General features: G+C 47.4%; 1 protein-coding gene across 6 annotated transcripts in view; it reads right to left on the reverse strand.

Annotated features, from left to right (window-relative positions):
* The window catches only part of LOC122541220 (collagen alpha-1(V) chain-like), a 386777-nt gene that overhangs the window by 319188 nt on the left and 51592 nt on the right, over positions 1-15997 (reverse strand). For all 6 annotated transcript variants that reach the window (XM_087979516.1, XM_087979517.1, XM_087979518.1 and 3 more), the window contains exons 2-3: positions 9572-9739; positions 8738-8954 (exon numbers count right to left, since the gene is read on the reverse strand). In XM_087979516.1, the coding sequence (XP_087835642.1) occupies positions 8738-8954; positions 9572-9739 (385 nt within the window). The remainder of the gene's footprint in view (positions 1-8737; positions 8955-9571; positions 9740-15997) is intronic.

A 15997-nucleotide genomic window follows, 5' to 3' on the forward strand; every position in this document is an offset into this window, starting at 1 on the left:
GATCGAAAGAGAGACAGACAGAGATAAAAATGCAGCAACTGACACAGCAATACGGAGACATAGAAAGACTCAAGCAGACATATAGAAAGATACACAGAGATAGTGACAAACAAGCTGAGACAGATATACCATCACAGTACAAAATGATGTGCCCAGAGAAAGATGCTCAGGCACACAGTGACAAATAGATACATTCACACTGAGATACACAGATACTGAAACAGACAGAGAGAGAGAAATACATAGACAGAAATAGATGCACAGAGACAGATACACAGACAGAACCAAACAGATGCATGTGTTCAAATACACACAGAGAGAAGCAGACAGGCACACACAGAGAGAAACAAACGGACAGAGAGATACACAGACACAGAAACAGATACTTGTCTAAAAAGATACACAGACACAGTCTGAGAAACGCACATGGAGAGGGTCACGCAGAGAAAGAAACTGATCCACATCTAGAAACAGACAAACAAGTAGAGAACTATACGAGTGCATATATTCAAGACCAGATGGGCAGAATAGCTTTCAGATACTCATAAGACACCACAACATTCTGATATCTGGTATCAAGTTATCCACTTTGCTTTCAGTAACTATCAGAATGCAATGTTGTCAATGATGTGTATTCAGTCAGTTTGTCATGCGTATGTAATGTACAGTATATAATAACATCAGAGCTGAAAATGTGTTGCTGGAAAAGCGCAGCAGGTCAGGCAGCATCCAAGGAACAGGAGAATCGACGTTTCGGGTATGAGCCCTTCTTCAGGAATGAAGAAAGTGTGTACAGCAGGCTAAGATAAAAGGTAGGGAGGAGGGACTTGGGGGAGGGGCGTTGGAAATGCGATAGATAGTCAAGGTGAGGGTGATAGGCCGGAGTGGGGGTGGGGCCGGAGAGATTGCAGGTTAGGAAGGTGGTGCTGAGTTCGAGGGATTTGACTGAGACAAGGTGAGAGGAGGGGAAATGAGGAAACTGGAGAAATCCGAGTTCATCCCTTGTGGTTGGAGGGTTCCCAGGCAGAAGATGAAGCGCTCTTCCTCAAACCGTCGTGTTGCTATGGTCTGGCGATAGAGGAGTCCAAGGACCTGCATGTCCTTGGTGGAGTGGGAGGGGTAGTTGAAGTGTTGAGCCACGGGGTGGTTGGGTTGGTTGGTCTGGGTGTCCCAGAGGTGTTCTCTGAAACGTTCCGCAAGCAGGCGGCCTGTGTCCCCAATATAGAGGAGGCCACATCGGGTGCAGCGGATGCAATAAATGATGTGTGTGGAGGTGCAGGTGAATTTGGTTCTGTGTCAGTATCTTTGTGTTTGTGTGTGTGTATCTATGCCTGTGTTCCTCTCTATGTGTACATCTGTTTCTCTCTGTGTGTATCTCTGGGTGTGTGTCTGCTTATTTATGTTTGTTTCAGTGTATTAGTATATGGATGAAGAGCAGGAACAGGCCATACTGCCCTTTGGTGGGGAATGGTGGCGCATGAGGTCATAATCAATTCAGCCACGCACACGTGTTTGGGTCTTAACAGCATGGGAGGGAAGAAATGGTGAGGACCTGTCTTCCAAATTTGGGAATGGTGGGTGACCATAAACCAGTACTGGTCCTCACCCTGAACAACTTCTCTTTCCAATCCTCCCACTTCCTCCAAACCAAAGGAGTAGTCATGGGCACCCGCACAGGCCCCATCTATGCCTGCCTCTTTGTAGGATATGTGGAACAGTCCATCTTCCGCAGCTACACTGGCCCCACCCCCCACCTTTTCCTCCACTACATCGATGACTGTATCGGCGCTGCCTCGTGCTCCCACGAGGAGGTTGAACAGTTCATCCACTTTACCCACACCTTCCACCCCGACCTCAAATTTACCTGAACCGTCTCAGATTCCTCCCTCCCCTTCCTAGACCTTTCCATTTCTATCTCGGGTGACCGAATCAACACGGACATCTACTACAAACCGACGACTCCCACAGCTACCTAGACTACAACTCCTCCCACCCTGCCCCCTGTAAAAACGCCATCCCATATTCCCAATTCCTTCGTCTCCGCCGCATCTGCTCCCAGGAGGACCAGTTCCAAAACCGTACAACCCAGATGGCCTCCTGCTTCAAAGACCGCAATTTCCCCCCCAGACGTGGTTGACGATACTCTCCACCGCATCTCCTCCATTTCCCGCTCCTCCACCCTTGAGCCCTGCCCCTCCAACCGCCACCAGGACAGAACCCCACTAGTCCTCACCTACCACCCCACCAACCTCCATATACAGCGTATCATCCGCTGTCATTTCCGCCACCTCCAAACGGACCCCACCACCAGGGATATATTTCCCTCCCCTCCCCTATCAGCATTCCGAAAAGACCACTCCCTCCGTGACTCCCTCGTCAGGTCCACACCCTCCACCAACCCAACCTCCACTCCCGGCACCTTCCCCTGCAACCGCAAGAAATGTAAAACTTGCGCCCACACCTCCCCCCTTACTTCCCTCCAAGGCCCCAAGGGATCCTTTCATATCCGTCACAAATTCACCTGCACCTCCACACACATCACCTATTGCATCCGCTGCATCCGATGTGGCCTCCTCTATATTGGGGAGACAGGCCGCATACTTGCGGAACGTTTCAGAGAACACCTCTGGGACACCCGGACCAACCAACCCAACCACCCCATGGCTCAACACTTCAACTCCCCCTCCCACTCCACCAAGGATATGCAGGTCCTTGGACTCCTCCATCGCCAGACCATAGCAAAACGACAGTTGGAGGAAGAGCGTCTCATCTTCCGCCTAGGAACCCTCCAACCACAAGGGATGAACTCAGATTTCTCCAGTTTCCTCATTTCCCCTCCTCCCACCTTGTCTCAGTCAAATCCCTCGAACTCAGCACCGCCTTCCTAACCTGCAATTTTCTTCCTGATCTCTCCCGCCCCCACCCCACTCCGGCCTATCACCCTCACCTTGACCTCCCTCCACCTATCGCATTTCCAACGCCCCTCCCCCAAGCCCCTCCTCCCTACCTTTTATCTTCGCCTGCTGGACACACTTTCCTCATTCCTGAAGAAGGGCTCATGCCCGAAACGTCGATTCTCCTGCTCCTTGGATGCTGCCTGACCTGCTGCGCTTTTCCAGCAACACATTTTCAGCTCTGATCTCCAGCATCTGCAGTCCTCACTTTCTCCTCGAAGATATAATAACATGAGTAAGCATCATTTGCACAATCTTCAGCCAACTGAATGTTTCATCCCAGCCTCCTCCAGTGGTCCCCAGCATCACAGATGTGAGTCTTCAGCCAGTTTGATTCACTCCATCTGACATCAAGAAACAGTTGGAGGCACTGGATACTGCGAAGGCTGTGGGTTCTGACAACGTTCCGGCAATAGACTTATGCTTCTGAGCATGCTGCTCTCCGAGTGAGGTGTTTCCAACAGAGTTACAACACTGGCAACTACACAACAATATGGAAAAATGCCCAGGTATACCACGTACACAAGGAGTTGGACAAATCCAACCTGGATATTTACCACCCCATCAGTTTACTTTCGATCATCAGTAAAGTGATGGAAGGTGTCATCAACACTGCTATCAGACAGCCCCTGCTCAGCAATAACCTGCTCAGCAACATCCAGTTTATGTTCCGCTAGGGCACTCAGCTCCTGACCTCATTACAGCCTTGGTTCAAACATGGACAAAGCAGCTGAATTCTAGAAGTGAGTTGAGAGTGACAGCCCTTGATATCAAGGCCGTGGTTGTCTGAGTGTGGCATCAAGGATCCTAGCAAATCTGGACATTCCCGGATGGGAACTGGAGCAAATTCAATGCTGGTTGGAGTCATATGTGGCACATAGGGAGATGGATGTGTTTAGTTGCAGGTCAGTCAGCTCAGCTCCAGGACACCTCTGCAGGAATTCCTCAGGGTAGGTGCCCTCGGTCCAACCATCTTCAGCTGCTTCATCAATTACCTTGCCCCCATTCGAAGGTTAGAAGTGGGGAACTTCACCGATAAGTGCATAATATTCAGCTGTCAGATATTTACATGACACCACAACATTCTGACATCTGGTGTAAAGTTTGCCTTCAATAACTACCACATTGCAATGTAATCAGTGATGTGCATTAAGTCAGTTCAATTATATGTATGTAATATACAGTATATAATAATATGACTAAGCATTATTTGCAGCAGTTAGAAATGCCAATTGAAGGATCCATCCATTCGTGACTCCTCAGATACTGAACATGTCCATGTTCAAATGCAACAAGATCTGGGCATTATCCAAGCTTGGGCTGACAAGGAGCAAGTAATGTTCGTGCCGCACTAACACCAGACAAAGATTATCTCTGATAAGAGACGATCTAACCATCACCCTTTGGCATTCAATGGTGTTAACATGATTTAATCTTCCACATTATTATATAATAATGTAAATAGTTAGTATCACTAATAAAATAATCAAAAAATGTGGTGATGGAAAAACAACTGGTCAGGCAGCATCTGAGGAGCAGGAGAATCGATGTTTCGAGCATAGCATCACACTTTTTGACTCTGATCTCCAGCATCTGCAGTCCTCACTAACAAAGTACACAACATCAGCTGAACAAGAATCCAAAATTCATGGTCTATGTGAACAGAAATGACAGCACTCAGACTATGTCATACTGAGGGCAATGCTTAATCCAACAGATATGCTAAAAGCAAATGATCATCAATCATAAATACTTTGTGTGACAAATCAAAGATACCTTTATTGACACATAAACCACCATAAGACTTCCAGGAATAGAAACAGGAGTAGGCCATTCAATAAGATCATGGCTGATCCAACAGCCCTCTTGTCCATTTTCCTGTCCTTGACCCGTAACTTGTGATTCCCCTACTGATTGAGAATCTATCGATCTCAGCCTTAAATATGCTGCCCTTAGTTTCTGCCCCTACAGCTCTCTCGCTGGCAAGGAGTTCTAAATACTCACAACCTTCTAAGAGAAGAAATACTTTCTCATCTCAATCTTAAATTGGTGCCCTTTATAATGAGACAATGCCCTCTGATCATAAAGAAGGGCTTATGCCCGAAACGTCGATTCTCCTGTTCCCTGGATGCTGCCTGACCTGCTGCGCTTTTCCAGCAACACATTTCCAGCTCTGATCTCCAGCATCTGCAGACCTCACTTTCTCCTCTGATCATAAACTCTCCCATAAACATCCTCTCAGCATCTCTCATGCCTCTCAACACAACATTCAGTATGTTCAGTGAACCCCAATAAATTGTACCTGATAACAGCTTGTCATACATGAGGACCATTCCAAGACATATGCAGGAAATGGGGTGTTCAAAATATTACTTCCCCTCCTCACTAACATTGTATCATCTCACAGAGTGCACTGGTTGTACAGTAAGATCCATTATCATCAAATGTAAAGCAATTTGCCAAGGTTTTCAGATGACTGTCAAATCTATGTGCTACTACCCAAGGTACTGGTTTATGGTCACCCACCATTCCCAAATTTGGAAGACAGGTCCTCACCATTTCTTCCCTCCCATGCTGTTAAGACCCAAACACATGTGCGTGGCTGAATTGATTATGCCCTCATGCGCCACCATTCCCCACCAAAGGGCAGTATGGCCTGTTCCTGCTCTTCATCCATATACTAATACACTGAAACAAACATAAATAAGCAGACACACACCCAGAGATACACACAGAGAGAAACAGATGTACACATAGAGAGGAACACAGGCATAGGTACACACACAAACACACAGATACTGACACAGAACCAAATAAGTACATACACAGATGCAAAACAACCTGATAGAGACACAGAGAGAGACACAAGGATACAGAATTAAACTGACACACACTCACAGAAAGATACACCAGCAGAAATCAATAGACAGAGAAATACGCATAGACATCGAAGCAAACAGAGACATACAAACACAATACAGAGAAGTACAGGAAAAGAAACATACAGGCACGTGGAGAGGTAGAGACATGGAAAGAAAGGAGCATAGAGAGAGAGAGAGAAACTGACAGAGAAACAAACAGAATACACATAAATACGTAGGCTTACATACATGGTCACAGTCAAACAGACACATACAGAGAAAAGGGAAGACACAGAAACAAACAGCTTAGCACACATAGAAAAATAGGCACAAAAACAGAGAGAAATGCGCAAATACACACACATGGTCACAGAAACAGGGTCATAGACAGAAACAGAGTCAGGCATACACAAGGAGAAATGGCCAGTGCACTCTGTGAGATGATACAATGTTAGTGAGGAGGGGAAGTAATATTTTGAACACCCCATTTATCTTTTTATTTAGATTTGCTACCTGCCCACTCTAACTTAGTGTACTGTTGTGCACCTGGGTCCCTAAATCTCTTTCGCCTTCCACTATTTCACCATTTAAATAATACCCCGGTCTGTCCCTTTTTGCTACAAAATAGATGATCTCACATTTTCCAGCAATGCAATCCATCTGCCACATTTTTCCCACTAGCTGATCTTTCCGTGTCTCTGTGAAATGTAATGCCTGAGTATGCAGTATGTGAAACGTCAACAATCCTGTTCCATAGAATATACGGTTCCCGATTGTAAAATCTAACTCACTAACCAGATGTAGGAGCAGACAGGCAATATAAAGAAATGCGCAGACATCAGCACACAGGACACAATAAACCTTTTAGTTAACTGGGAATAGGCATACTGAGAGATAGGTGCAGACAAGTGCAAAGATTTATGTCTAAAATCCTGCACACACAGGAATACAGGAGCCTGCAGGCTATTAGCCTAATGCACTTTGTATGGTGTGATCTGCCTGTAGTGCATGCAAAACAAAGCTTTTCACTGTACCTGGGTACATGTGACAATAATTAATCAAATCCAAAAAATGAACTCAGGAAACAGACAATCCAGGACTTACAAAGTAGATAAACGGAAGCTGGAAGAACTCAGCAAGCCAGGCAGCATCAGGGGGTGGAGGTGGGGACTGCAGATGCTGGAGATTAGAGTCAAGACTAGAGTGGTGCTGGAAAAGCACAGCAGGTCAGGCAGCATCCGAGGAGCAGGAAAATCGACGTTTCGGGCAAAAGCCCTTCAACAGGAATGCCTGTTGACGGGCTTTTGCCCGGAACATCGATTTTCCTGCTCTTCAGATGCAGCCTGACCTGCTGTGCTCGAATCCAGCATCAGCAGGTGGAAAAGTCAATGATTCTGGTATAACCCTTCTTCAGGTCTTTCAGCCTCATGTTTGTCTACTTTGGATTCTAGCATCTGCAGTTTTGGTGTTTCTAATATAAGAAGATTAAACAGACACACATACCACACACACACACACAAACGCTCTCTCTCTCTCTAGCAAAGCACATAACTATAAGAAGTTAAAATTTGTGTTAACTCAATGTAGTAAAACCCCTAAAAGACTTCACAGGAATGATTATCAAGCAAACCGTGATGAAAACATTCTTTGACAAGCCATAAAAATAAGAATGAAAGAAGTGATTGAAACCACAGTCAAAGAGATGGGCTTTCAGGGTGTCTGGAAAGGGAAAACTGAGGTAGAGGGATGGAGAGATTCAGGGAGGGAATTCCTAGTATCAGGGCCCAGGCAGAGCCACAAATGGTGGAGCAAGTGCAATCAAGGATTTTCAAGAGGCCAAAGTTAGAGGAACACAGAGAGTCATGGGATTGTAGGAGATGACAAAAACAGGGAGTTGAAGAGAAGAATGAGAGTTGACACCAAGTTAGGAGTGGGAGGGAAATGAGGCTCAGGATGAGTTAAGTTATGAGCAGCAGAGTTTGAGGTTCATCTTTTTTACAAGAGATGGGATAACGGACAGGAGAGGTTTGGAGTTGCCAAGGAGGTAGTAAAGGCACAGATCAGTGTTTTAGCAGGTGGATGAGCTGAGGTGGACACAGAGACAGACAATCATCCCGGGATGGGAATAGGTGGACTTAGCGATGGAGAAGATATGATCAGGAACCCAGCTCAGTGTAAAACAGGATACCAGGATTTGGCTCAGCATCAGAAATGGCAGGGGAAGTGACAAAGCATAGAGACTGATACACAGACATAGAGACACATGCACAAAGCATAGAGGCTCACACACCTTCACACACAAGCACACAAAGCACAGGGACTGATAAACAGAGTTACACTCACAAAGCACAGAGGCTCACACATATACACAAAGCAAAGGAACTATTATACATACATAAAGACATTTGCACAAAGCACAGAGGGTCTCTCTCTTTCTTACATACACACACACACACAAACACACACACAACACAAAACACAGAGACTGATACACGCCTAGAGATACATACAAAAAACAGAGGGACTAATGTGCAAACAATAAGAAATATACACACACCAATTACAGAGACTGATACACATGCAGATACACATGTGCAAAGCACACACACAAAGCACAGAGACCATATACACACACTCTCACATACACAAAACACTGGGACTGATGCACAAACATAGTGATACACACACACACCAAACAGAGACTGATACACACACACATACACACACAGCACCAGGATGGCTGCATACACAGAGACACACATACAAAGTGCAGAGGCTGACGCACACACAGACAAAGCATAGGGAGTGGTATACACACAGAGACACACACAGACACAAAGCACACGGACTGATACACACAAACACAGACATGTACACACAAAGCACAGGGGACATACACGTACAGCAGCCCTATCTACTAACTTTCCATCTGAGAGATTGATGCCTCCAAAGATGGGGTAGTCCTCGGGTGCAGGCTTCCCACTGTGGTCCTCGTACAGGAAGACGGGTGAACGGCCTATCTCCACTCCCACCTGCTGCATGCCTTGCTCACTGTAGATGGACAGCAGGAAAGCTTGGTTTCCAGCCTTCGGTTTCACCAGTGTCATGATGGAGAAGTCTTCGGGGAATCGAGTACCTCCTGCACAAGAGAAGGGATCATTTCATCACTCATGCTCAGTGGCCATAGAGACAAGGAAAGGGTCAGTGAGTGACAAGAAAAGATTATTTAGTGGCTTCAGGGACAAGGGAATGGTCACTCAGTAACCATACATACAAGGAGAGGGTCACGGGGTGGTTATATGGACAAGGGGAGGATCAATGTATGGCAGGGATGAGAGGGAGTCACTGAGTGAACAGGGTTAAACAGAGACAGCTCAGTGACACACCATGCAATCAGATAACCTGCATTTACAACAAATCCTGACTTGACAACATATTGCTTTCTACATAAGCTCTTGGCATTCCTCTGGAACATGCAAAGGCAGCACGTGTCCGGTTCAAAGAGCCACAGCACAGTACTGCACATATGGATATGATCCACAGACTATCATTGTCTGGGGCAGGGTGATGAGGTCAAAGGTGGACTGTCAATCACCAGTCCGCAGCTACTGGGGGTAGAAAAAATGAGTAACCCCCAATCATTAACCAAAGGGTCAACCTATGGCCCCTCTTCCCCTTCCTCTACACCAGGATTTTCAGACATTGCGCAGAAGGCCTCCAGTTTCCCAGCATGCTCAGTTTGCTGCCCGTGCTTACCTGGGAAGAGCTGTTTGGTGGGAGCGCTGATTTGAGCCTTTTTGGATATTCTGTAAGCCACATCTGCACTGGAGACGGATTTCCTTTTGGGGCAGAAGCCTGTGGTCGTCCTCACTCCTTCAGGTAACCTGTTAAACTGCAACACTTGTAAAACATCTACTGGATCAGCTGTGGAGAGAACAGATGAGAGGATAAGTCAGGTGGTGTGCTCAGACATAACAGAGGGATATCCACCATAAGCACATCAGAACCCTCCTGAACTAAGCCTCAAGTATCCCACAGTTATCCTTCAAATTACCTGTCAGGCCTAAAAGTTGCTGAATCTTTAACCTAATCCTTCTCTTATCTCGAGGCTATCCTTTCAGGAAGCTGTGATACGCTCAGTGACCACTCCCACAATGTCCCACTAGCCGTATGATTGATGTTGACCCTTCTCCAACTCCCAGAAGCCCAGAGAAACCTCCCCAATTCCAGATTGTCACAAGCATCTAGCTCAAAAATATCCCTGTCATTTCCAAATGATCAGAAAATCCTTTTATTTGCGCTTGATATGAAATCTAAACACAAAATATATTCAAAGACATCTGTCTGATCAGCACAGAGTCGAAGGGATGAATAGCCTCTTGCTGTGCCAGAATGATGGATGTTCAAGGGTCATCCCCAAATTAAGGATCAAAGTGCCCACTGAGTTGGAACAGTGGATGACTAATTGGAGAGGTGTCTCTGGTACAGAGGGATTAAACAACTGACCCTGAGGCACTATTTGTACATGTGGGGTTAAACAGTTCAGATAGGAGGCATTCCCAATACACAAATGGTTGAACAGTGCATTGTCAGATTCTCTCTCTGTCCACATGTGGTTAAGCAGTGTGCCGTCAGTCTGTCTCAGTACACAAGGTGTTAAACAGCTCTGTAGGCAGTCTTGTTGCACAAATGGTTAAACAGCTCGCTGTTCGATTCCCCACAATACACGAGAAGTTAAACAATTCACAACAAGACACACTCAACTAAACAGCTTAATGCCATATTCTCTCGACAGACAACGTAACAAACAGTTCACTGTGAGACTCTCTCTGTATAATTGTACCATTCCCTTGTACTCAAACGGCTAAACAGCGCACTGCAGAATTCCCCAGTACACAAGCGGTTAAACAGTCTTTCAAGTTTTCCCTGGTTTTAAAGGGGTTAAACAGCTCACTGCATGATTCCTCGGTACACAAGGAGTTAAAATACCTCACGGCATGATTATTATGATACAGAAAGGGTTAAATAGGTCTCTGCACAGCCTCCCAGTACATGAGTGGTTCAAAAGGTTACTGCACGATTCCCCCAGTACATAAGGAGTTAAACAGCTCGCTGCATGATTCCCCAGGGGTTAAGTAGATCACTGTGATATTCTCCAGTACACAAGAGGTTAAACGTCTCAGTATATGACCCTGGTGCATGTGGGGGTAAATACTCACTGCACAATTTTCCTGATACACGAGGGGTTAAACAGCTCACTGCACAATTTCTTTGGTACATGAGGGGGTTAAATAGGTCACTGCATGATTCCCCTGATCCACGAGGGGTTAAACAGTTCACTGCACAATTCCCCTGGTACATGAGGGATTAAACAGCTCACTGCACAATTCCCCTGGTACATGAGGGGTTAAGTAGAACACTTGATGATTCCCCAATATGAGAAGTTAGGCAGCACAGTGACTGACTCGCTCGGTACATGAGGGGTTAACGAGTTCACACTGAGACAGTGCAATTGTGCAAGTAGTGAAACAGCTCACTGTCAGACAGCCCCTCTGAGACAAGGAGACAAACACATTACTATGACACTGTCTACATACACGAGGGTGGGGTGTGGGCATAGGTGGAGTTCAGCAGTTCAAACTGAGAAACTCCTGGTCTCTGAGCACCTAAAATAACTCTCTTTTGGGGGCACTCAGTATCTAAGGGGTTAAGCAGAAGGGCCAGGCTGTGAGTTAAAAACGGCAGGAGAAAGTGAGGTCTGCAGATGCTGGAGATCAAAGTTGAAACTTTATTGCTGGAACAGCACAGCAGGTCAGGCAGCATCCAGGGAACAGGAGATTCGACGTTTCGGGCACAGGCCCTTCTTCAGGAATGAGCAGAGAGTGTTCAGCAGGAGAAGATAAAAGGTAGGGAGGAGGGACTTGGAGGAGGGGCGTTGGAAATGTGATAGGTGGAAAGAGGTCAAGGTGAGGGTGATAGGTCGGAGTAGGGTGGAGGCGGAGAGGTCAAGAAGAAGACTGCAGGTCAGGAAGGCGGTGCCGGGCTGGAAGGATCCGGCTGAGACAAGGTGGGGGGAGGGGGGATGAAGAAACTGGTGAAGTCCAAGTTCATCCCCTGCGGTTGGAGGGTTCCCAGTCGGAAGATAAGACGCTCCTCCTCCGACCGTCGGGTTGTTGTGGTTTGGCGGTGGATGAGTCCAATGACCTGCATATCCTCGGTGGAGTGGGAGGGGGAGTTGAAATGCTGTGCCACAGGTTGGTTGGGTTGGTTCGTCCGGGTGGCCCAGAGGTGCTCCCTGAATCGCTCCGCAAGTAGGCGGCCTGTCTCCCCAATATAGAGGAGGCCACACCGGCTGCAGCGGATGCAGTAGATGATGTGGGTGGAGGTGCAGGTGAATCTGTGGCGGATATGGAAGTTTCCCTTGGGGCCTTGGAGAGAAGTGAGGGGGGAGGTGTGGGCGCAAGTGTTGCACCTCCTGCGGTTGCAAGGGAAGGTGCCGGGAGTGGTGGTTGGGTCGGTGGGGGGTGTGGATCTGACAAGGGAGTCGCGGAGGGAGTGGTCTCTACGGAAAGCTGATAGGGGAGGGGAGGGAAATATATCCTTGGTGCTGGGGTCTGTTTGGAGGTGGCGGAAGTGACGGCGGATGATGCGCTGTACATGGAGATTGGTGGGGTGGTAGGTGAGGACCAGTGGGGTTCTGTCCTGGTGGCGGTTGGAGGGGCGGGGCTCAAGGGCGGAGGAGCGGGAAGTGGAGGAGATGCGGTGGAGGGCACCGTCGACCACGTCGGGGGGGAAATTGCGGTCCTTGAAGAAGGAGGCCATCTGTGTTGTACGTATTTTGAACTGGTCCTCCTGGGAGCAGATGCGACGGAGACGAAGGAATTGGGAGAATGGGATGGCGTTGGAACCCTCCAACCGCAGGGGATGAACTTGGACTTCACCAGTTTCTTCATCCCCCCTCCCCCCACCTTGTCTCAGCCGGATCCTTCCAGCCTGGCACCGCCTTCCTGACCTGCAGTCTTCTTCTTGACCTCTCCGCCTCCACCCTACTCCGACCTATCACCCTCACCTTGACCTCTTTCCACCTATCACATTTCCAACTCCCCTCCTCCAAGTCCCTCCTCCCTACCTTTTATCTTCTCCTGCTGAACACTCTCTGCTCATTCCTGAAGAAGGGCCTGTGCCCGAAACGTCGAATCTCCTGTTCCCTGGATGCTGCCTGACCTGCTGTGCTGTTCCAGCAATAAAGTTAAAAACGGCAACCTTTCATCAGTCTGAAGGTGTCTCAGAAATGAGATTTGATTAGATTAGATTCCCTACAGTATGGAAACAGGCCACACTGACTCTCCAAAGAGTAACCCACCCAGACCCATTTCCCTCTGACTAATACACCTAACACTACGGGCAATTCAGCATGACCAATTCACCTGACCTGCACATCTTTAGACTGTGGGAGGAAACCCACACAGACACGGGGAGAATGTGCAAACTCCACACAGACAGTCATCCGAGGCTGTACTCAAACCCAGGTCCCTCATGCTGTCAAAGCGCAGCGAGGTCAGGCAGCATCCAAGGAACAGGAGAATCAACGTTTCGGGCATAAGCCCTTCTTCAGAATCCATGCACTAAACAAACATTTCTTCCTAGGATTCAGTGGTTACACTGAGCCACCGGAAGTGTCAGGGACCCTGTCAATACTCCAATTCCTAAAAGGATGGTAGCTGGCAGATGGAGGTGGCACTTTGAATCTGCCATCCTCAGTATGTCACCCCCCAATGTCCTGGCATCACCAGCCTTTGGCACCCCTCAACAACAACAACCTGCCTTCATATAGCACTTTCAAGTCCAGAAAGCCATCTCCCCACTAAGGAGCCTCGCAGGAGTGACTGTCCCCGGATTAAGACAGGTTTGAGTGACCAAAACGCTTGGAGGGGAGAATGAGGAAAAGAGGGGTGTTCTGCAGAGTTTCCTAATGGATTGACTCGGGCAGGAAGGTACGGAGCTTTGGGGACCCTGAGGGCAGGGCAGCCGGTGATGGAGTGTTTAAAATCGGGTTTGATGGGTGGGGGCGGGTGTTGATGCTCAAGAAAGAGGCCAGAACCGGAGGAATGATGGCCAATCTTGGAAGGTGGCAGGGCTGGAGCTGGAGCTGGAGATGGAGATGAAGACGAGGAGGGGCTCGAACAGGTGCCTGGGGAATGTTGAAAGCAGGAAATGCACATTTGCAATGAACTGAGGGTTGCCAGGGGCCTGGAAGTTCCGGCTGTACCCAACCCACCCTCTAAGTAAAACGAAGTGTCTGATCTCAGGCAACTGGGAAGGGGAAAAGGCAATCTGCAGTTGGACCATCAGTCTCAAGTCCTGTATACCACCATCAGTAATAGTTTTACAAGGCAAATGAACAAGAAGATTTAAGGATAACAGAACAGCATTCACAAGTGAGGTAAAAGCAGTAATAAAAATAAAGTCATTGATTACACTGGATCTGTATTTTTGGGGTAACACCAGACCAGTATGTGTCATGTGCATGTATTACCAGTTTGACCTTCTGGCTTTTATCTAAATGATGTTATCCAAATCCCCTCTACTGTGCTTTGTTAACCCCACTCCCATTCTGATCCAGCGGATTCATTTTCTTGTCCACAGAAATAGACACCAGGAACATAGGTGAGAAGTGATGGGCGAGGTCCTGCTATAGATATTTCCTTATTAAACTGTGCAGAGATAGAGTCATAGAAATGTACAGCACGGAAACAAACCCTTCAGTCCAACTTGTCCATGTTAACCATGTATTCTAAATTAATCTAATCCCATCTCCCAGCATTTGGCCCATATCCCTCTAAACCTTTCCTAATCATGTACCTATCCAGCTGCCTGTTTTGATATTGTGATTGTACCAGCCTCCGCCACTTCGTTTGGCAGCTCGTTCCAGACATGCATCACCCTCTGAGTGAAAATGTTACCCCTTAGGTCCCTCTTAAATCTCTCTCCTCTCACCTTAAACCTATGCCCTCTAGTTTTGGACTCCCCTACCCAGCCCTACCCTGGGGAAAAGATCTTAGCTATTCACCATATCCATGCCCCTCATGATTTTATTAACGTCTGTAAGGTCACCCATCAGCCTCCAATGCTCCAGGGAAAACAGCCCCAGCCTATTCAGCCTCTCCCTGTAGCTCAAACCCTCAAACCCTGGCAACATCCTTGTCAACCTTTTCTGTAGCTTTTCAAGTTTCACAACATCCTTTCTATAGCAGGGAGACCAGAATTGTTTTGACACACAGTTGGAGCAAGTGTGGGATTGAATGAGCCCTCCTGACCGTGATATGAGGATACTACCACCACACCACAGGAGCTCCTATCTCTGTTCTGCAGTGTTAAACAATCCCTGGGTCCTCTGATGGACCAGCCCCTCTCCCTGGTACTACGAGGAAAGCGTTCGCGACGTCTGAGCATTCCATTCCGCACAGATGCCTCAAATCTAAAGTCACTGCTTAAAAAAAAAAGTGAAAGAAAACACCAGAATTCCAAACCAGCTCTGGGAGCTTGCTATGCGCGATTTGGCTAACCTGGCCTGTTCACATTCCGGAACTCGGGGAAAGAGAGAAATGCAAACAAAATATCAAAAACTGCTGGGGCAGAGAGAGTCAAAAACCTGCCTTTCACAGTCGGCAAAGGTCAGACTGCGGTGTGAGGCTGGCTACCAGTAAACGCTGTCTTTCTCTGTACTATAGAGCCCAACATTGTGCTTCGCTTCTGAGCCGCTGGCAGCCACATGCATTTGGCAGCATCCAGCTGTTTACATATTTCACATTGCTTTCCCCCATGCTGCCATCCCTAAGCTCAGCTGCTGAGCTTCATTCCCCTCCGGTACTGGGATGGAGCTGGCTGCCCCCTCTCAGATCTTCCAGTCTTGAACAGGCCAGATGCCGGGGACAAGTAAAGCAGCCAAAACAAACAGATTAGGGAGTGGGGGAGTGCAGGGTTGGAATGGATAGAAAAGCCTACATCCCATTTAATAAAATAGTTTTACTGGCAAAAGAAAAGTTTTTGTTTTACAAAAAATATCTTAAATAGAGGCAGCATGAATCCAGTGAAACTCCGTGTTGAACTTTTAACTTATTTCTTTATTTTTCTACCTTGTACCTAAGATTTTGGACTGAGGTGCCTTTGTACCCAAGATGG

Source organism: Chiloscyllium plagiosum, unplaced genomic scaffold (assembly GCF_037043375.1).
Source record: "Chiloscyllium plagiosum isolate Xiang-an unplaced genomic scaffold, Cpla_swu_hap1 HiC_scaffold_35, whole genome shotgun sequence".
NCBI classification, from domain to species: Eukaryota; Metazoa; Chordata; class Chondrichthyes; order Orectolobiformes; family Hemiscylliidae; genus Chiloscyllium; species Chiloscyllium plagiosum.